General features: G+C 38.1%; 1 protein-coding gene across 3 annotated transcripts in view; it reads left to right on the top strand.

Annotated features, from left to right (window-relative positions):
* The window catches only part of lrwd1 (leucine-rich repeats and WD repeat domain containing 1), an 87,997-nt gene that overhangs the window by 22,066 nt on the left and 42,474 nt on the right, over positions 1–23,457 (top strand). For all 3 annotated transcript variants that reach the window (XM_059973007.1, XM_059973005.1, XM_059973006.1), the window contains exons 4-11: positions 3,766–3,885; positions 4,924–5,076; positions 5,306–5,413; positions 6,030–6,356; positions 12,515–12,641; positions 17,841–17,950; positions 19,810–20,014; positions 22,526–22,598. In XM_059973007.1, the coding sequence (XP_059828990.1) occupies positions 3,766–3,885; positions 4,924–5,076; positions 5,306–5,413; positions 6,030–6,356; positions 12,515–12,641; positions 17,841–17,950; positions 19,810–20,014; positions 22,526–22,598 (1,223 nt within the window). The remainder of the gene's footprint in view (positions 1–3,765; positions 3,886–4,923; positions 5,077–5,305; positions 5,414–6,029; positions 6,357–12,514; positions 12,642–17,840; positions 17,951–19,809; positions 20,015–22,525; positions 22,599–23,457) is intronic.

Here is a 23,457-nt window from a genome sequence, read left to right as displayed (position 1 = left end):
TTGCCACTTTAATTCTCCATCCCACTTCCACTATTACTGTTATAACGATGCCCAATGTCAGATTGAAGACTAGCACTTCAGGGTATGTTACAACTTCTGGACTCAATACTGAATTCTATATCTTCAAGTAACTTGCTTATTCTAGTGTAAGTGTAAGGTTCTCCCATCGGTGAGAGGGCAACAGTGTTTCCCTCTCCATTAACACAAACTGACCTGCTGGGCATATGTTACTGTGCTTTCCTTATCAAATTTCTCACTCTAATTGCCATTATCTCTTGGCCTCGTTCTATCCCTTCTTTCTAATTACTGCCATTAATCCTATGACCTCTGTAAGGTATCCCCTCACCAATCCCAGCCTTGTCTTTTTAGGAACGTACATTGATAATGGTTACAGCGAGACTTCCTTATTTTGTGGAGGGTTGTGTAAAATTAGATGTTTCCCAATTTGGATTTTGTAAAGAGGGAATGACCAGGTACCCAGTGTTAAGTTTGGAATCTGAAATTTGTAAAGCCCAAGTTAATAAAGAATCAGTGGTATATTTTTTTTTAATGTAGAAAAAGCTTATGGTATGTTAAGGACACAAGGCTTATCGCTTAAACTTGAAAGGATGGGACCAGGTGGTTGATAGAATGTTCAATTGGATTCAAGATTTTTTTAATGCAACAGGAAGTTACAAGTTAGGGTGGGAGCATTTTAAGGAATGATACTTCACAGGACTGCATGTAGCTGACTCCTTTTTAATACTATGATTAATGTTATTTTCTTAAATTCGGCTCAGACATTTCCAAATTGTTTTATCTTAATGACAATTTAGTGTGGAAGAGAGGCAAGAGTACAGGTTTATAGTTGGGAAGTTGCAGACAGTTATTAATGAAATAGAGGTATGGGGATGTTGATGGAGGCTCAAACTATTTGTTTTTCTAAAAGGAGCATTCACCCACAATTGACCTCAGTAAATCACTTAAGATTCAGTGGTAATGTTTCTTGGTGTGTGGATGGATACATGGAAAGTGTGTGAATGAAATTCCAGAGAAGTGCAAAAATGTCCTCAATGTGCTCAGTTGGCTGTGATTGGGATGAAAGTAGGAAGTCATTAAAGCCATATACATTTGTTTAGCTCAGATCTGTCTTTGATTATGGATGTGTTTCTTATGGGTCAGCCTCAGCAGCAGTCTTAGATAAAGTTCAAGCTCGAGCATTAAGATTATTTTGTGGTTCTGTTAAATAATTCCCAAATTCACCATTAATGGTAGAAATGGGTAAAGTACTTTTTACATCTATGTAGGTTACAGTTAGCAGTGGTTTATTGGGTTAACGTAAGAGGACCGTGAAGTTGGTCATCCAATGTTGATAACAGTAGTGTTGGGAGCACTTCGTTTCTAAGGTCTTCAGTTTTGCATGGATGGGAAATGAATGGGCACAAAAATCTTGGGTTGTTTAATGTGGATTATACTCCCATTGTACTCCTTTCTGCCAATCCTCCATTGGTTTTCCCTTGACCGATGGATGATTTAAGCCTTCAAAAAAAATGATCAAGATGATTACATATCAGTGGTACAGGTAGTTCAGCAATACTTGTAAGGCAGATATTATGGTTACTTACTTATCTATACAGTTGGTTCAAAAAAAATCCAGTGACAGGTCATTCAGGTGTTTCTGTTGATGTCCCAAGTTTCAGGTGACTATTGCAAAAGCAATGTCAGACAAGGTATCACTATTCATGTCTGAGGTGGTGCAGTCATTTTAGCCTAGGAATGGATTGAAGAAGTATGCTCGGGTTATGTACTTCTGTGCTCCGATTTGTTCTTGGTTTTGACATCTCTTAAAATAGGTACTTCAAGTTGTAGGCCAAACATTGTTCTATATTGAACAACATCTGTTGAGGCTGCAAAAGTGTAGGCTTATGTACCCATTTCTTCTGGGTCTCTGCCCACGTTGAAAGAAACGAGGTAGCAGATCTTCTAGTCAAGCAATCGCTAAAAATTAATGATGTATATATAGAGATCCCTTTGCACGGGGGGGGGGGGGGTGAAAGCCATAATTAAAAGTTCTATTTTATTATTGTCACAACAAAGTTGGGATAAGAAAAAGAAAGGACAGCATTTTTATAAAAGTCAGAGGCTGGTGGGAGCTCAATTGGGACATGGGCATGATAGGAGGGAAGAAGTTATATGTACACTTTTATATATTGGACATACTTGGTTGAATAATTCTTTGTTCAGAACTAATATGCGTATTATGGAAATTTGTAAAGAGTACACTTGTTAAGAAATGGTGCAATATATATTGTTTGAATACAGTTCCTATGAAGTGCAAAGGAAACGTCTAATTGCTAAATTGACATCTTTAGGACACAGTTCAACATGGAAAGTTTGTTAGAATATCACTGTCATTGTAATGTATATAAGTGCATATTTGACTTTCTAAAAAGCATTAGACGTTTTGTTGGGGGGGGGGGGTGGAGGCCAATTAAAGAGGATGTACTTCCAGACTGTTGCACACTCCAGCTCAGTAGGTGGCAGTAATGTACCTTGTGTTCCTCTGCCAACCGCCATTAATAATGCCAGAAGGTGGAGAATTCATTTTGTCTTATCTAACCCATTCCCACCTTCACTGAAACTGAAACATCCCTGCAATGTAGAACTGCCTTGCTTTCTCTTTTCTCCTCTCAGTTGTGAGAAAGGATCTTTACACTAAATTATTAATTCTGTTTCTCTTTCTGCAGATGCTTTGTAATCTAATGAATGTTTCTGTTATTTTCTGTTTTTATTTCACATTTTCAGCATCTGCTTATTTTAAAAAAACATGTACACACATAGTTCTACTGGCCTACCTCGCAGCTACCAAGAGCCCCATGTCCAGTAGCATTGGCAAGATTGCTGATAAAATTGACTTTTAGATTTCAAAAGTTGCTGCTGAATGGGAAAAGTCATCTCATGTTCTTGATTTTTATTGCTTATTTATTTATTATTATTTCTTTCTTCATAATGGAACAGTTTGTTGACCTTTGCACACTGGTTGAACAGCCAGGTTGGTTCAGTATTTCATTGATTCTATTATGGTTATTATTATATTATGGATTTATTGAGTATGCCCACAAGAAAATGAATCTCAGCATTGTATATGGTGACATTATGTACTTTGATAATTTACTTAGAACTTTTGAACTTTGGACTTGAATGGAGTTTAAAGGTGTTGGGATGCATCTTTATACTTGTATTTCCGTTTAGAAACTAATAGATTTTATTCAGAGTATTTTTTGTTAAAGTGTAGGATTAGGGTGAAGGGACAGAAAGAACAAGTCTTAAAGTTCTTTTGTTCCAGTTTGGTGGTGTAGGCACTGCATTGAGACTGATGTCACCTGCTGCCTACCCTGCCTACACATAGACTACTTGAAGCTGCACATGAAATTGGTTGATCAAATCTGTTTGACTTGCAATCAAAATTCTGACACACTCAGGATCCAAGATACGAGAAGAGATATGGTGTTGCAAATTACAGTTTCCTTGGCTAGTAATAAGTAGATTAAATTGCTTTTATTTTCTATTATATAACATTTGGCAGAACATTTACAAGTGACCTTCTGATCATTGTTTTATGCATTTTTCCATTTTAACACCTGAAAGTATGTAATCTTAGTAAAAGGGAACACCAAAATAGTTCAGCAAAAAAGGAATAACTATAACGACATTTAATTTCTTTTAACATATTGTGTCAATATTTTTGATTTTGATCAGGTTCTAATCCTTATTGATCTTTTCCAGATCTGTGATACATACAAGCTGATATATTTTTTGCCTAACCTGCGGCAACTCAATGGCAATAATATAACATCCAATGGATATCAACTGAGGTTTATCAACAGCCGGCAGCTGAAGTGTCAAGTGAGTCCGGAGAAATAGAGTAGAAAAGTATTTGGTTAACACAGTTTGGAATTAATTTAAAGTTTGTTTTAAGAGGTAGAATCCCCTGATTTTGTAAGCTAACTTAAAATAATGGTCCTCAACAAATACGTACAAAGAAGGGACAGAATGGAGCAGATTTTCCACTGCTCTGGGATTGCCAGTGACTTGTACCCTGAACTATGCTTTTTGCTTGTGTCTTTGCATGTGTAGCTGATTCCATCAGCATGGCCGAGGGCAGAGTAAGCCTTCTGCCAGCAAGTGGCTGGACTGACAGAATGGGGCTGATAGTCATTGAGGAACATCCCCCAGGCTTGCCGTCTGTCAAAACCTTAACTGCTTGAGGGTGTTTTGACATTTGGAAGTCTCAATCATTTGGCATCTGTAAAACTAAAAATGTTAAGAAAATTAAAATGATTTAAAAATCGAAATAAAACTAAAAATATACTTTGAAGTTGATTAAATTAAATCAAATTCACAACCTTTCTCCTAACAGCCAGTTTCTACCATTTATTAAATTGAAGCTTTGTGCTGTAAACCTGACAAGGATTCAGTGGGCAAGTTTCCAGGCCTAATTTGGGAAAGTTGCAGAAGTTCACGCCATTTCGTTTGGATTCTGTGTTGCATTCACTAGCATGTTACAGCTATCACATGGCCAACACTTTGTTGAGCAGAAGGCTGTGATACACCCTGTTCTGGGAATAGCTTGGTTAAGGTCTCATCTGTAGATAGATATGGGAGCTTAGCAAAAGATCATCCTTCACTGTGCCCTCTCTTACCACTTCAGTGTAACGCAGTTGTATATCTATATTAGAAGAGTGATTTGATGGATAGTAATTACTTGTCTTGTATACTTGCTTTTAGATCTCATACCCCTGGCTTCCCAAAAACCCATATTTCTCATTTCCTTATATATGAGTAATGAAGCAGTCACTCCTGATGCCCAATTAAAAAGTAAAGGACTTTGAAGAAAATAATCTGCTTTGGATAGTTTAACATTTTTTTCCATTTTTTTTAAAGGTAAATGCTTATTGGGATAAAAAGTACAAATCTCAGCTCTCCGAATCATCAACTGCTGATGAGATAAGGGCGGTTGGAAATAATTTTGTGAAATCTGCAGTTGCTAATGTTAAATATGGACCAAATTCTCTGAGTGAATTTACAAAATGGAGAGTAAGTAGATTTTTTTCAGTACTTCCATGCCTGTTGTTTCTGATTCTGGGCATTCTTTTTGTAGTAAGTTAATTAGCAAAATGATAAAACCAGAGTTCCCCACAGGAGCCATTATTGCGAATATTAAACATCTTTAAAAAAACCTGCATTTTTAACAGCCCAGGATGACATTTGTGTGGAGAGTATGTAGATCTGTTAACTGGTTATATTTCTGTGATGTGCCCACTAGGTGGAAATGATAGCTTCAGAGCTTTTGACTTCTCTGCTACTACATAAGGAAGGATCCTCTGACTCAGAAAAAGAAGAAGACAATGAAAATGATGCAAACCGTAATGATGTAAGAAGTTAAGGCTGAGAAGTATTCCTCATACTCCAGATATCTCAAGAGAATTCTAAAACAGGAGAGAAGTCATCTAGATAATATGATGTCAAGGGATGTGCTAGTGTATCATGGTATGGAGATTCCATGGTAGCATAGCAGTTAGTGCAATGCTATTACATGTCAGGGCATTGGAGTTCAGAGTTCATTCCCAGCATCCTCTTGTAAGGAGTCTCTGACCGTCCTCCCCGTGGAATGGATAGGTTTTCCTCAGGTGTTTCAGTTCTTCCCACAATCCAAAGACTTGCCTTGTAGGTTAATTAGTCAGTGTAAATTGTCTTGTGACAAAGCTGAGGCGAAGTTGGGATTGTTGGGGTTGCTGGGCCAGAAGTGCCTATTCCACGAGCATTTCGTTAAATTGTGTTCTTTGTTCCATGCTGCACTGGCTGGCAAAGATAATACCAGACTTAACTTTATTGTTCATTAATGAGTACAGGCACTTTGCAATTGATAGCAAGTTCTATCTTAATGTTATTGAATTGGTCTTGAATATTTGTTGCCAAAGTATTGTATCTTCTTTAAACACCGTAAGACTGCAGAGTTATTTTTCTGACATGCTTCTGTTTTTATGCAGGTCCTTAAGATATCTGGTAGAAGTAATGTGATATCTAGGTCCTCCACTGAATTATTTTCAGATAGAAACACCTGCCTTCGGACTGCAGAGGATAATGCAAGAAGTGCAAAAAATGAAAGATCTAAGGTTCCACAGAATGGCAATGAAAAGATTTCTAAGAATAAATTTCAGTCTGGGAAAGAAAGGCAAGCTAAACTGACAAATTCAACCAAGAAGGACAATAGAAGTACAGGGAACAATAAGGCAAAGCCTTCTAAGAGAGAGCTTTCAGTGTCTCCAGTTGCAGCCAGTAAAGAAAGTGTTCCAAAGAAGAAATCGAAGCATGGGGTAAGTGGTTTTGAATAGCCACTGTTTCTAATTCTGCTTATGGTTTGAGTTGATGCATTGCATTGTACATGTAAAATATGTAGTTGCATTTTATAGGACTTTATTTGTCCCTTTCAGAATGTTGCAAAATGCTTTACAGAGTATTTTTGAAAGTACCAATTAAGTACTTTTAGTCACAGTTGTAATGTAGGAGATTTGCAGTCATTTGGTTCACAGAAAGCTTCCACAGCAGGAATACAATAATGAATAAATATATTTTGTTCAGTAATGTTGTTGATTGAATAGTCTTGGTGAGGAGAGAAGTTTCAATATTCTTGCTGTTCAAAATGTTATCGCAGGGATCTTTATGTCCACCTAAAAGAGAAAAGGCAATCTTGCTTTTACACCTCACTTATTCCTCTAGACCTCTTGGATTGCCAGTTTTACCGACATTAAAGGAATAAATAGGAAGAAAAGATATTAGATGATTAAACCCAAATGCTCAAATAGCCTTAGTTTTTCCTCTAGCTGCAAGGCTCAAATCGGGCATCAATGGTATGACCTCCATTTGTCTGTAGGTACAGCTCCAGTAACATTTAAGCTCCTCATCATCCAAGACACAGTAAGATTGGAAACAAAATCCCTGCCCAAAACAGGAAGTCCCTCTGTTTCTATTGCACCATGACTGCAATGCTACCATGCCCCTATTACATCATGCTACCTATAAAATGCACACTTGAAATTAAGCAAAGACCCTCCCAACAAAACCTACCAAGCAATGCCACCTTTCTGAGGAGAATTAAGAAAGACAGGAAATGCTGGCCTTGCCAGTGACACTTTCATCCCATTAAAATAATTGAAGAAGTAATAATTCCTGTAAGTTGTAATCCTCTGTATTAAATGCCTATGAAGTAAAACATTTTTGTACTGAAACAAAGGCTTAAGTAGAGATCGAGTTTTAAGAAAGTTTAAAAGCTGTCATTTGTGGTTTTTACCCCGTCTGAAATTTCATTTACTGTGGGTCAGCACCCTCTGTTCTGGCATGATTGTGAAATGGAATAATACTAAAATCTTATTTTCAGCCCCTCTATGCTATTTTTAAACCTGTTGATTTTTTTATTTCTATGTGAAGCTTTCAAATCCCATGACTTTGATAGTTATTTTGAAATGTAGGTGACCTTCTCCCCCATTCCCACTTTATCTGTGCCTGCTTCAAGAAATGCAAGCTTGAAAATAAAGTTGTGTTAGTTTATTTACCTTAATTCCAAATAAGTTCCGTGGGAAATAATTTCATTATGTATCTCAAACTTTGGAGTAGTGATTCAGTAAATTTTCTAAAGGCGAATTTCCATAAGTTGAACTGTTGACACCAAATGTAGCCATTAAATTAAGCAGCCATCTTCTATTCATGGGTCCAGCGGTAGGGGTCACTGGCAGACATCTCTGTCACCTCCACTGACATTGTCCTTTGGGTTTTTGACACCAGTAGCTAAGAGCTCTAGTCTGATGAACCACCATGTGTGAGTTGTCTGTATCGCTTGACCTCTTATTAACTAAATGCTTATGGGAAATCTTCAAATTAAAAAGTTAAGAAATAGAAAATAAAAATGAAAATAGTTCTATTCTTGAAATTTGTCTTAAAAGGTGAAAAATGTGGTCATAAAGGCCAATGCCAAAGAAGACAAAAAGGTGCAATATTTCAAAGTTCCAAGTTAATTTATCAAAATACATGTATGTCCCCCATATACAACCCTGAGATTCATTTTCTTGTATGTATACTCAATAAATACAATAACCATAATAGAATCAATGACAAATAGCATCAAGAGGGTGGACAACCAGTGTGCAAAAGGCAAGAAATTATGCCAATTTAAAGCAAAAGAAGTAATAATAATAATAAAAAAAATAAATAAGCAATAAACATGGAGAACATGAGTCATTGAAAGGGAATCTATATGTTGTTTGAACAGTTCAGTGATGGGGTGACTGAAGTTATCCCCTCTGGTTCAAGAGCCTGATGCTTGAGGGATAACTGTTCCTGAACCTGGTGGTCAGAGTTCTGAGGCTCTTGTATGTTCTTACTGACAGCAGCAGCAGCAAGAAGAGAGCAAGACCTCGGTAGTGGGGGTCCCTGATGATGGAAGTTGCTTTCCTGCAACAATGCTTTGTAGATGTGCTCAGTGCCAGGGAGAGCCTTACCTGTGATGGACTGAGCTGTAGGAATTTCCATTCAACGGTATTAGTATTTCTATACCAGTCTGTGATGCAGTGAGTCAATGTACTCTCCACCACACGCCTAACAGAAGTTTGTCAGAGTTTTAGATGTCATGTCGACTCTTTACAGATTTCCAAGGAAGTAGAGGCGCTTCCAAGCTTTCATTGTGATTGCACATGTGCTGGGCCCAGGACAGGTCCGCTGAAATGATAACACTGAGGAATTTAAAATTGCTGACCCTCTCCACTTTTGATTTCCCCTAAGAGGACTGGCTCATGGACCTCTGTTTCCTCCTCCTAAAGTATGATCAGCTCCTTGATCTTGCTGACATTGACTAAGAGGTTGTTGTTGTGACGCCTATCAACCAGAATTTGTGTTCTACCTTTATGCTGATTCATTACAATCTTTGATTCAACCTATGACATTAGTGTCATCAGCAAACTTAAATATGGCACTGGAGCTATGCTTAGCCACACAGTCATAGTGTAATGTGAGTCGTGCAGGGGGGACGGGGTGCGGTTAAGCACACAGCCTTATGGTTCACGTGTGCTGATGAAGATTGTGGAGGAGATGTTGTTGCCAATCTGAACTAAATGAGGTCTGCAACTGAGGAAATCGAAGATCCATTTGCACAAGAAGGTATCGAGGCCAAGGTCTTCAAGCTTATTGATAAGTTTTGAGGGGATGATAGTAACGATTGTCGAGCTGTAGTCGATAAAGAGTATCATGTCCTGATATTCCAGGGTTGAGTGAAGAGCCAATGAAATGGCATCTGATGTAGATCTGTTGTGCAGCAGGCAAATTGGAGTGGATCCAAGTCGCTTCTCAGGCAGGAGTTAATATGTTACATCACCAGCCGTCTCAAACACTTCGTCACTATGGATGTAAGTGCTACTGGGCAATAGTCATTGAGGCAGATTTACATGTTCTCCTTAGGCACCAGTATAATTGAAGCCTGCTTGAAGCAGGTGGGTACCTCAAACTGTGGAAGTGAGAGTTGAAAGATCGCAGTGGATATTCCAGCCATTTGATCAGCACAGGTCTTTAGTACTCTGCCATATACCCCATCTGGGCTGGATGTTCCCATGGGTCTCCTAAAGGATGCTCTCACGTCAGCCTCAGGGACTGAAATCACAGTGTCGTCGGAGGATGTGGGAGTGCATGATGGTTCCTCCATATTTTGACGGTCAAAGTGAGTGTAGAAGAGATTGAGTCCATCTGGAAGTGAAGCCCCGTCACAGCTGTCGCACATACTTCATTGATTCAAGTTTAGTCCAGAAATGCTACTTCACTCATGGGTTGGCTTTCCAAAGATCATGTCTGGACCTCTTGTAACCTTCTTGGTCGCCAGACTTGACTGCCTCTGATCTGACTCTTAGCAGATTTCGGATCTCATAGTTCATGCTGGGCTTCTGATTGGAAAAGACTTGTCTATGACAGTTTTTATAAAGTCCATGACTGTATACTTTCAGAACTATAGGTGAGTACTTGAACGTAGCCCAGTCCACTAAGTTGAAGCAATCATTCTGTCTCCCACGCCCATCTCTTTGTTGCCTTAATCTCTGGAGCTTTGCTCTTTAGCCACTGCCTATATGCAAGAAGTAGTACAGATTTCCCAAAATGTGGTCTGGGAATGGAATGGTAGGCATTCTTTATCCTAGTATAGCAGTGGTCTAGTGTTTTGGGACCTCTAATGCTACAGGTTATTTACTGATGGTAATTAGGCAGGGATTTCTTCAAACAAGCCTGATTGAAATCCCCAACTATGGTTTAAAATTTGTTGGGGTGGACACTTTCTTGTTTGGTGACAAGATGTTATATGTTGAGCTTTTTTAGAAAGTTAGGATTATCAAATTAACAAATTGTGCTCAGGGAGAATAGGAAGAATTGTAGAAGGAGGAGGAAATATAACTGATGATGATTAAGTTTATAGTGGATCTAATAACAATTTTGTATCAACTTTTGCAAATGATGGTGGACTTGTGAGTGTTTAAATACTAGAATTGTGAAACGGCTTTTGAATTAATAGTACAGAATTCCTGGGCCTGTCTGGAAGGACTTAAGCTGATTGAAGAACTCTTGGAGAAGAACACATTAACTACATTATTTTTCCCTGGCTCAAGAAATTACTGGCTGTAGCTCACGGCATAGTGGCATCAAGCCTGGACTTCGAGGCAAGAGGTCCTGAGTTTGAATCCGGCCGGCTCTCTTGCACGCTCTCCATCTGTGCCTGGGTTGAGTTCGAGCTTGCAACTCGACCTCGTCCAAAAAAACTGGAGAGGGATGGGTTTCAGATGGGTTTCTGCCAGGTTTCAGATGTCCAAGACATGCCGTATGATGAGCAATCACCAAAAAGATCGGTGCAAAAAAGCTTGTTATGATGGTGGCCCGACGACTCCAGCAGAAGTTAAGGGTGGGCATGTATGTATGCGCACGTGCGCGCGCGTGCACACACACACACACACACACACACACACACACACACAGAGTTAGGCAGCTAAAGGTCAGTAGTTATAGGAAACTTAGAATATGTAATTCAACATTAAAATGACCATTTGAATTTATGTATGGATTACACAATGATAACCATCATATATTTGTTAAAGATGAGCAAACACTGCTGGGGAAACTCAGCAGCATTGCCCAGCTCTCTGTTACGGACAAGGCTGGTTAGAAGTTGTAAAGCTACATATGTTGCATTCGTTATGAAGTGTCACAGTGACACAGTCATTGCTGAGAACCTGACTGAGGTTTCTAATTGTGTGGCATTTGTACATTCTGCTTGTGACAGTATGGATTGCACTGGGTGTTCTGATTTTCTGCCCACATCTCAAAAGATTTGGTTACTATAAATTACTCCAAGTGTAGGAGGGGGTGGAGAGTGGTGTTGATGAGTTTTGAAGACACCATAGATTACGTTGGAAGAATGGAACTGATGTGAATGCTCTGAGAGCGCCATGGCCTTGAGTGGCTGTGGTTTCCTTTGCTATGCTGAGATAATGGACACTTAGGTCATCTAATGCTGTTTGTGAAAGTTGCATGAGAGTGAGAACTTCAGTTTTTTCCATAGAAGACTATAGCTAGGTTTCCCTGCGTGATCTCATGCTAAAAATGGCTTTCTATTGATGTAGTTCAAGTTATCAGCTGTCAGCATTTATCATACTAGAGATGATCTTTGCTGGCAGCTTTCACCAGGATTAATACAATACAATTATCATTGTCCCAGCTTCAGAGGAATGCTATTTCTCTTTGAATAGATGGTAGAGTAAAGGGTGGAGGGCTGAAAGAATACTCACGTGAGGTCAGAGAATGGTAGAGAGGTTAATGAAGAATATTATCTGCAGGGGACATTTTCGTGTGCAAGGGAATCAAGCAGTTCATTCCTGCTACAGCCAGATGCCCTTGACAGAACTTTGTCTGAAAGAATGTGAGTACAGTCCCGTGTTTCTCTGCAGGTGGAATGGCATGCTAATATGCTGCTCCTATGAGAAGAAAAAGACCAGTGGATTTACGTTTAAAATGGCCCTTTGAATAAAAGGGTTAATCATAGACCTGAAACACAAGTTAAGTCACAATTTAGAATTACTGCCAAATTTGATGTCCATGGTAGAATTGGAATATCATGAGGATGATGCCAGGGTCATGCAACTATAATTGTGTGGAGAAATTTGAGGTACAATTTTTAATAAAGAAGTCCAAGATTTTAGGTTTAAAAATTAAGTTTGAGTGAGTAATAATTATTTCTGCTGACTAAGTTACTGTGCAGTTATGCCTCAGGTGTGTGGAAAGTGATTTGGAGAAACGGTTTTGCAAATGGTGTTTTCACAAGGTATAGTTGTGGCATTGATCACTCGTATAGCAAACAACTAGGACAAATACAATGACATAAATTTTGTGTTGCAAAATATCCATGATTCTATGTCCCATCAACTCTTAGTATAAAATGTGTGTTTTTTTTTACCAGAATTCTGTTGTCTTTGAGCCTCTGCATTATCTTCAGTGCCACAGCAAGAATAACAACCCTGACGATTTCAGCACTCAACTCTGGAGCTGTGCTTTCGAACCAGACATTGAAAGCTCCCAGATTCCAGGTGAAATAACATCATTGAAAAATTAAGGAATTTGCTCAAGAGTTGATCAGACAGATGCAACCTGTAGTGGAGAGGCAGCTGGTTTGCTCGTGGCAAGTGTGTGCTATGCCATGATGGAGGTCATCTGAGACCGGAATGTGTTCTGTCAACTAAAAAGATAAACTAAATTTTTAACATTTACCAAAGCTCTCTTGACAAATCATGAAAATTTCAGAAACTCAAATGTGCAAAGATTATTAAAACAACTAAAGGCAAAAGAAATTCAGAAACCTGAAACAGATCAAAAACACTTAAATAATTAATCTAAATCAGTTAATACTAAGATCCTCTTAGCTATTTCCTACATTGAAGCACATTTAGAAGACAAATTTGGGATTCCTCTTTCCATATTTGCATGTTTGAATCTCAAACTCAATAACAAATGTTCGTGGTTACATTGAGGTTTCCCCACAATCTGTACTGTTGTCAACCTTCTCTGTAATTGTTACTTTATTATGCACTTTTACTGTTCTTCTCTTTCCTACCGCAATGCATTATGTAATGAATTGCTCTGTATGAACTGAATACAAGACAAACTTCTCACTATCTTGGTACTTGTGACAAAAATGTACCAGTACCTTTTGTAATAGACAGTCAGTGTTCTCACATTCTCAGAAAAATTAAGACATAATGATGGCAGAGGTTTAATTATGTTCCATGTAGTATTCTGAATCTTTTGAATTAGAAGATGGCATTTGTGTGAGTGATGGGTCAGGGGTTGGTGAGAACTGATAGGGAGATATGGACAATTGAGAGATGGATTGTACTTTAAATATTCATTCAGCTATATTCAAAGGAATTTCTCAAAAATAATTATAAAGTCATAAAACTGTACAGCATGGAAAAAGGCATTTTGGTCCATAGTTGTCCATCAAACCAAGATGTATATTTAAGTTAATCCCATTCCCAAGCATTTAGCACATATCCCTCTAAACCCCTTGCTTAATGGCATTGGTCGATGAAATAGTAAAAGGTTATATGAACCCCTGCTGAAGTTGTCCACGTATCAGTACACACACTTAAATGTGTATAATGTACCTGCCTGAGCTCCTTCCTGTGGAAGATGGTTCCATTGTTCTACCACCCTTTGTGTCCAAAAAAAAAATGCCCTTCAGGTTCTTATCAAACCTCTAATTCTAATTCTTGAATGCCTTTTTTGTCTTCATGCAACAGCTGTTCAAACAGGAAAAAGGGTAGAGGCCTATTTTATGCTTTCTCTGTAACATAATATTAGTATTCAAATAATCTGAGGCAGGAAATTGCAGGTGTTGGACATCTGAAATAAAAAAAACAAACACAAATGCCAGAAGTACTCAGCATTTGTGGAGAGAGAAACAGAGTTAAAGTTTCATGTTGAAGACCTTTCATCTAAAGGCTATACTGTACTGTGCAAAAGTCTTAGGGACCCTAGATTACTTAAATGAATGTTGTTTTATGTGTTTATTTTTTGTCTTCTGCATTTGTGTGTCAGTAAAAAAAGAGCAAATTTTAGATTTCCAAACATTCATTTTCCATAAAATTAAGTGTAAGAGAAATTTCTATATTTTATTAAAGAAAGTAACGTGTTCAAGTCAAGTCAACTTTTATTGTCATTTCGACCATAACTGCTGGTACAGTGCATAGTAAAAATGAGAACGTTTTTCAGGACCATGATGTTACATGACACAATACAAAAACTAGACTGAACTACGTAATAAAAAAAAAACAGAGAAAGCTACACTAGACTACAGACCTACACTGGTCTGCATAAAGTGCACAAAAACAGTACCGGCATTACAATAAATAATGAACAGGACAGTAGGGCAAGGAGTCAGTCCAGGCTTCAGGTATTGAGGAGTCTGATAGCTTGGGGGAAGAAACTGTTACATAGTCTGGTCGTGAGAGCCCGAATGCTTCGGAGCCTTTTCCCAGATGGCAGGAGAGAGAAGAGATTGTATGAGGGGTGCATGGGGTCCTTCATTATGCTGTTTCCTTTGCGGATGCAGCATGTAGTGTAAATGTCCGTGATGGCAGGAAGAGAGACCCCGATGATCTTCTCATCTGACCTCACTATCCGCTGTAGGGTCTTGCGATCCAAGATGGAGTGATTTCCGAACCAGGCAGTGATGCAGCTGCTCAGGACACTCTCAATGCAACCCCTGTAGAATGTGATGAGGATGGGGGGTGGGAGATGGACTTTCCTCAGCCTTCGCAAAAAGTAGAGACGCTGTTGGACTTTCTTTGCTATGGAGCTGGTGTTGAGGGACCAGGTGAGAATCTCCCGTCAGGTAAACACCAAGAAATTTGGTGCTCTTTACGATCTCTACCGAGGAACCGTCGATGTTCAGCAGGCAGTGGTTGCTCCATGCCCTCCTGAAGTCAACAACCATCTTTTTTGTTTTGCTCACATTAAGAGACAAGTTGTTGGCTTTGCACCAATCTATTAGCCACTGTGCTTCCTCTCTGTAAGCTGACTCGTCGCTCTTGCTGATGAAACCCACCACGATCGTGTCATCGGCGAATGTGATGATATGGTTCGAGCTGTGTGTTGCAGCACAGTCGTGGGTCAGCAGAGTGAACAGCAGTGGACTGAGCACACAACCCTGGGGAGCCCCCGTGCTCAGTGTGATGGTGTTGGAGATGCTGCTCCCGATCCAGACTGACTGAGGTCTCCCAGTCAGGAAGACCAGGATCCAGTTGCAGAGGGAGGTGTTCGGGCCCAGTAGGCCACTTTTCAAATAAAAACTTGATTAAGTAGTAGGTATATTGTCTAGTGCATGATTAAACAATAATAACAAACAGGTGCTAATGATCAATGATATAATGAGTTGAATGAACTAAACTGATTAATTGAAACAGAATCAGGTATGGAAGGAATCAAACTGGCTGAAGGGCAACCAAGCTAAAAGGAGATGGTGTGACAGATGTGACAGTTTTACTGTCAAATCATGAATTCTTACACCATGGCAAGAGTGAGCATAGCAACAAGACACAAGGTGGTCATCCTGCATCAGAAGAAATCCAGCTCTATCAGCTCTGAACTCACAGAAACCACTGGAACCCAATTGCACCCCTGTACAGTCTGAAGAAGTCTTGAAAGAAATGGTCTTCGTGGAAGTGTTGCTGCCCAAAAGTCATACCACTGAAGTGGAAACAAAGCCTAGAGACTTGCCTACATGCAAAAACACAAGCACAGGGGCGCTGAACAATGGCAGAAAGTGCTCTGGACTGATTAATCAAAGTATGAAATTTTTGGCTCAAGCAGGAGGCTGTTTGTCCACAGAAGAGCTGGAGAGTGCTACATGGTTGAGTGCTTGCTGCTAATAGTAAAGCTCAGTGGAGGTTCCCTGCAGGTTCGAGGCTGCACTTCTGCAAATGGAGTTGGTGATCTGGTCAGAATTAATGGAATCCTCAATGCTGAGAAGTACAAGCAGATTATCATCTGTCACGCAACACCGTCAGGCAGGTGTCTGGTCCCAGCTTCATTTTGCAGCAGGACACTGACCCCAAACACATGGCCGAGATCAAAGAACTATCTTCAGTGAAAAGAGCAAGGAGTTCTACAACAGATGATATGGCCTCCACAGAGCGATGATCTCAACATCATCGAGGCAGTCTGTGATTATCTGGAGAGGCAGAAGCAAGTGAGGTAGTGAAAGTCTGCAGAACTGTGGCAAGTTCACCAAGGTGCTTAGAATAATCTACCAACTGTTTTTCTTATAAAACTGCACAACTGTGTATCTAGGAATTGATGTAGTTTTAAAGGCAAAGGTTGGTCATAACAAATATTGATTTGATTTAGTTTTCTACTGTTTACTGCTCTTTATAGTAATTTTTTTTGATATTTAGGAATTTCTAAATTATTTTTGAAAGCATCTTCACTTTACAGAATCTTTTTTACCACTGCCTGAGACTTTTATACAGTACTGTACTTTGATATTGTGTTTAGTGCTGCAATGCAGAACACCGATCCATTGGAGCACACTTGGCATTAAATATTTTTACTGAAAAACATTAAAAAGCAAAAAAATAAAGTCTTGAGAGCTTGCTAGTTTAGCAATTTGGTGAGTAGTTTTCTTATTCGGGTCTTCGTGGCTCAGCCAATGGGAGTGCACTCTGCATGGCCCCTGTCAGAATTTATTTGGTAGGCATTTTGTTTCCAGAAACATATCCTGAGCAGTTAGGGAGGTACCATTGTGTTGAAGCCAATTAAATATACAAATTAATCAATACTTCCTAAGACTCTGCCACATTTCTATCACTGTCATTTGAGTTAGTTTTTCAGATGGAGCAGACCCCAAAGAATCTTGTGGGAACCCTCTAAACAATTCTAGACAGGCAGAATGATATTTTCAGAAAGAAAATCATTGATGCAGTTTATTATTTTTCACTATTAGATTACCTTGGGATCTTGTAATCGTTTCATTCTGGTAGTGATTCTTTTTTGAGAACTCTCGAGGTTTACAATTTAAGTTGCTTATTGAGATCGAGTTATTTTTAATACTGATTTCCTCTCAAAAGTTAACCGATATTAATTTATTTTGACAACACAATTATAATATATCTCTGTAATGAAAGGACTGTCTGAGTTCATTTTCCTATAGAAGAAAATGAGTGTCATCAGTAACTGTTCTCCTTGTGACTGATGAAGAGAAGCTGTTGTGTAGAGACTTGATGCATAAAAATATAAATCCATGTTCTCAACAGGAAGTCTGGTTTCATTCTTGTAGCTGTTGCATTTCCGGACTGAAAAGTATAATCCTATTGTTGGTGGAAAACTGGCATTTTGTAATCCTTTTTTTTAAAAGAAGTACTATTAACCAAACAAATTGGAATTGTTACAGACTTTTTGGGCAGAGACATCGCATTCAAATGCTTGTGAATTTTCACCTGATTCTCTGGACCATTTGTAGGTGAATTTGTTGGTGTACATTGTGACAGTGTGAAAATTAAACCTTGTCCTATGGGTGATCTATTTTAACCTGGTCTTTGAAATTGAAATTTCAAATTTCAAAAGAGAAATTGCAGAATCTCATAAGTTATCCTTTTGCCTTTTGAAATGCTAATTATCAGAATATTAATGTGTCTTCTGTTTTTCTGGATAATTTTTAGTTAATCAGACATATTTTTGGTGGGGGATGTAAATAACTTTGCATAACATTTAATTATTGTTTAAATTAGATGCTCAGATGCAATCATCTCGAAGTGTGGCTGTATGTGGAGGTGATTCAGTTTGTGTCATTGACTGTGAAACTGGGATTGTTCTTCACAAGTACAAATCATTAGGGGAGGTAAGTAGAATTAAATAGGGATTTAAATTTAACTTTGATAGCACCCTCCCCCACCCCAAAAAAAGTTGCATGGAGTGTGCTGCGTGAATAATTTGTGTCCTTGATTACAATGCCGGCAACAAGCCTACTTCATGCTGTCTGATCATACTGATTAATTTGACATGTCATTGACTGGCTGCAAAGGCCTGGAAGATCATTTATTTTACCAGGAGTCAAATTCCAATGATCTTAATGGAGGGTCACAAAAGAACTGAATGATATCATAAGAATAAATGCATCCTCAAATAGCCCAGTAGCTTCAGTACATCTTTAGATATCAACAACCCAACAGAACTCAGTCAGGTCTAATCAAAAATTAATATTCAATAGATTCCGGTCAATTGGGACATATTAGGACCAGTACATTTGGGCCCAGTTAGCCAAAGTTTCATGGAAGTAGTTAAAAAAAAGATTTAAAAAAAAGACAAATTGAGTAACAAAATATGTATTTGCATGAAATACAGAGCAAATTGGAACACTACCAGCAGTATAACATACCAGAAAACTGTATTAGTTCCTACTAGTTATCGATGGAGGAATTGTAGACAATGAACAGACTCACCTAGTTCAGATAATAAACTGCCTTCATACCAAGTTATCAATGATTACATACTCCAAATCTTTCTTTTAATTGTAGCAATAAAGATGATTGGCAATACCTTCAAATTCCTTATAGTTCCTAACTTGTTGAAGTAATGAGATCATTTCATTTTCACTGCCAGTTGCTTCTGGCATCTGCAAGTCAGAACACTTGAAACCACAGTGAGCAAAACAGTTCTGAATTGTCTTGCTACTTATTTCTTGCCAATTATCTGTGCCAAAAATCACTGTTTTTTGAACACAAAACTGGTGTTATTTAAATAGTGTTCACTCTAAGCACAGTCTTCTGCCCCAATTAAGCAAGATAGTGTCCCAGATAAACGAAGGGAATCCTGGCTATTTACATGATTAGTTTTTGTTTTTTAAGAGTTGTCCCAAATAAAGCAGCTGCCCCTGCTAACCGATGGTCCGATTAACCGGAATCCGGTTGGGACAGAAGACTGTTGCAAACAGTTTCTAACCAGCATCAGCACGCACATTTGTGTAACATTTGGACACTACACCATGCTTAGGATGAACAGTTTTTAATAGCATCAATTGTGAGCGTGTGTTCAAAAAGCAGTGATTTTTTTTTAAAAGGAACAAATTAAATGATTTCACTACTTCAGCAAGTTAGACACTATGAAGAATTGTATCAACAATCATCAAAAGCATTGTACGAAGGAAGTCAATTATCTGCACTAGGTGTCCATGCTGATTTTGTTCATTTACAGTTAAAAGAACTTGGCAACATACATTGGATGAATTCCTCTGTTGATAAATATTAGGAACTAATACACAGTTTTATAATACTGTAGTAGTATTAGTAATCTACTAATTTATTGTGTATTTCATTTAAATACATTTTTTTTTTACCTACTTTATCTTTTTATACCTCTTTTACTGTTAACATGAAACTTCGGCTAATTGGGGCAGCCACTTAAATGGACCAAATGTACTTGTCCCAATTAAGCTGCATCTACTGTACATTGTCTTACACATTTGGCATTGAAGCGTGTTATATTTCACATCTTGCTGTGTGCCATATCTCACATTAGTGAGTAAATCGGTTTCAGTGCCATGAAATTTTTCTTTCCTTTGGAGTTATCTTCAGAACCATAATGGCATATTACACAGACAATCTGACATCTTTTGTATTGATACATACTGAGTTTAACCTTTCAATGTATTGTGTACATGTTCCTCAACAAGATTCTGATTGTTCATATAATTTTCCTCAGGATTTCTTTTCTCTGGCTTGGACCACTCTAACTGTGTTTGATGAGAATCATAAAAGAAAGCTCAGTGTCTTAGCTGCAGCTGGCGGAACGGGTGTAGTAAAGCTCATACACACAAAAGTAAACTACTGCTATGGAAGCATAAAAGCTCACAAGAAATCAATCTCAACACTCTGCTTTTCTCCAAAACATGAGACTTTTCTCTTCAGTAAGTATTGAACTTGATATTGGCACAGACTTTATAATGTTGAATTGAGGTCAGATGAGTAATTCTAGTATTTAATATTAATCGAGAGAGGAAAACACATTACAACTGGAGTAAAAATGGTGAAAGATAAGCTTGATATCTTAGATTGTACGATTTTCCATGGAAAATTGAGGTATTCACGTTGGCATTTCTGAGTGAATTTATATTTGGTTCTAAATCATTTTGTTAATTCAGTGATAATTGTTCTGAACCAATGCTCTTGTCATTGTCTCTTATCAGATGAAATAAGCTTTTCTAAATCAAGTTATTAAAGTCTTTTTAAAACTTGTCTTCCCTTTTCACTGAAAATTTGCCTAGTGTCTCAATTCAACTTGTAAGTAACTTTTCACAACAAACTTTACCTTATGGATCTAGGGGTTGCTGTATTTTACGGGCAAGAAATCCCCTTTTTGTCAAGGGCATTCTGATACAAACATTATTCAGAATATATATAAATAAACTTCTCATTAATTAAGTGAAAAACTTGTTACCCTCTTTTACATTTTCTCTTTACTAATGCTGTGCTTTTAGGAGTCCCTAGGTGTCTTTGTTCATTCTTTAAGCATCTTTCCACTTTTTATCATGTTTCCTGATTTCATTTCTAAACCATGTTTAATTGAATGTCATCCAGAGAACTGTTACATTTTCCTTGCCGATTATCAAACCCGTTTTCCTGGCATTGATTAAATTTTGTGCTCTTGACGATTTCAGATGACCAAAGTGTTAACCTCTTTATTGTCCTTTCAATTTTTACCAAACTCCTCCTCGCATCTCTGAACTTTGTTTTTCCAGTCTGGTGTTCTTGAACTTGACTCCTCCATGTCCTTTTATTTGTGACAAATTGATTACATAATGAATACTAATTCCTAATGCTACTCCTGCTTTATTTCACAAAACTTAAATTATGCTGCAGCCCTTGTCAGATGGGAAGGATGTTGGTTTATGGAATACCATTAAATCTTACAATTCAGCTCCAGTGTTGTTTGTCATCCTTAGAGTTACGTGGATGATTTACTCATGTAAAACTAACATTTTGAATCCAGGTTTTGGGCTGACTTGACATTAATGCTCATAAATTTTGTGCCTTGTAGAGAGGCATGTAAAATTAGGTGTTCAAGGAATGCCAATAAATGCTTGACATTATAAAATTCAATAGTACACAAGTCTTATGATGTCACTTTAGAGAGATTGGGAAGTCAAATGTTGGTGTGATGGGATCAGGATCTTTGAGTGTTGGTTTGGACAGGGAAGGTCATAATTTGCTGTCGGAGGGGAGGGGTAGCAGGCTTGATCAGATTTCATTTCCATGGAATCTTCATCTCCTTCTCATAAGGCAAATCTGTCTTTCCTTTGAAAGCATTTTTTTCATAGTATCTGTATTTTGCTGTAAATGTTTATGACAAATACCTAACAGGCTTTAAGGAATGTGCTGCTTAAAACTTGAAGGATGAATATATTTTATGTTCCACAAATCAGGTGGTTGTTGTGTTTGTAAAGAACAATATAAAATGTGTTTCAGTTTGAAATGGACCTGATTTTTAGAATATTATAAATATTTTAAAATAGATGTGAATTCAACATCATGAAGCAATTCTTCAATTCCACAGGCTTCTTATGAATTGGTAGCATCACAGATTCATGGATGAGAAACCATCTGTACTCCCCGACCTGCCCCATGCTGTACTTGTGTAATGAATTTCAGAGTAAATGCTTTGACAATCCTCTGCTACACATAAGGAATTCTTACAAAGTTGTCAATTTTTTTTCCATCCAGCCTAATGTATTTGATGTGGTCTACAGGATTTTAGCAAAATTTTCCCAAAGTCTGACATGGGCAGACAAAGCAGACAAATAAAAGGCCATGTAATTAATGGGAAAAGTAGGCATGTTGGATCTAAAAATTGTTTAGTGGGGAGAACAATGGATGGTTCTTCACGACAGTGAAATGGAGTTCTTCAAAACTTAATGCTCAAGCACTTGTCTCAGAACATCAATGATTTGAGCTTCAGAATGAGAACTATGATTGTCCTTTCAAGTAGAAATCCTTTGCAAGATCCATTTCTTCCAAAAAATTCTTTATGCAATGATGACATTTTTGTTTGAGTTGGAAAACGCTGTAAATATTTTAGGAACCTATTTTACTATTATTATCATAATAGTCCAGTTAAACTGTGGCTGCTGAGTGGATAACAAAACTAGTAGGTCCATAAATCAGAGAAAATCTGCAGATGCTGGAAATCCGAGCAACACACACAAAATGCTGGAGGAACTCAGCAGGCCAGGCAGCATCTAGGAAAAGAGCACAGTCACCATTTCGGGCTGAACCCTTAGTCAGGACTGGAGAAAAAAGCTGAGGAGTGGATTTGAAAGGTGGGAGGGAAGGGAGAGAAAAACACAAAGTGATCCATAAACCACTGACATTGCCTCATTTTCACAGCATTTAAGATTAAATGATTGATTTTCTTTCAACAGCTGGATCCTATGATCAAACAATCATCTTATGGGATATTGGTGTTCCAGGTCCTGATTACAGGTTCCAAGCGAGGTATGTATTGTATAGACTTAGTGAACAGAAACTATTTCACATTTATCTCCATCTAATCATCCTTTGCATTTTCAGCATATTTCATTTTCACAATATATTGGTGATCTATGTGTTATGGAAATTCAGATTACAGAAATTCGTTCCCTACAGAATTCACATCTCACTACCCAAAATTCTGGACTAGAGAGTAAAATATCCTTTCATGGAATTTATGGGGGGTGGGGAGGCAAATAAGTCATCACAATTTTTTCTACTTGCATTTCTCGATGCATGTGCAATTGCAGCTTCATGCAATGAAAAATGATGATGTGATATTTTGTAGGAGCTCACTTCTACCCCAATCCATTCGTAATGTGAAATTCACATGTATCTAGAAATTGTTTGTATATGGTTGGAAAAGAATAGGCTATCCAGTTATAATGATGGGTGTAAATGCTTTGATTACCAACTACCAGTAAAATCTAAATTTGGATTTGTTTCAGTGTTCTAAAGATAATTGTAAATATTGGGAGGTTTGCATCTTTGTGCTGATGAAATTTTGAGAGGGTTTGAGATGCACAGCTGATGGGAAAGAATTTTAACCTGGTCAGCTGAAAGCAGAAAACAACCTCCAAAGTGTTCACCATCTGCTGTTTCAAGTGGTGATTGCTCAGAATTCTGAGCAGGGCCAGATCCTGTATTCCTCAGAGATTTAATTCTGCAGCCAGAAATAGTCTGTAGGAGAATTTGAAGGAAGCAAAGCTCAAGTAGTAATTCCAGATCAGTAGTACAGCATCACGAATGGAGAGCTAGAGTGAGGCTATTTGGACGATGATGCTGATGGGTAGACAGCGGAAATTATAATTTCTCAACTAGCAGT

The sequence above is a fragment of the Hypanus sabinus genome, chromosome 6 (genome assembly GCF_030144855.1).
Source record: "Hypanus sabinus isolate sHypSab1 chromosome 6, sHypSab1.hap1, whole genome shotgun sequence".
NCBI lineage: Eukaryota > Metazoa > Chordata > Chondrichthyes > Myliobatiformes > Dasyatidae > Hypanus > Hypanus sabinus.
This window is presented reverse-complemented; position numbering and strand designations above follow the sequence as displayed.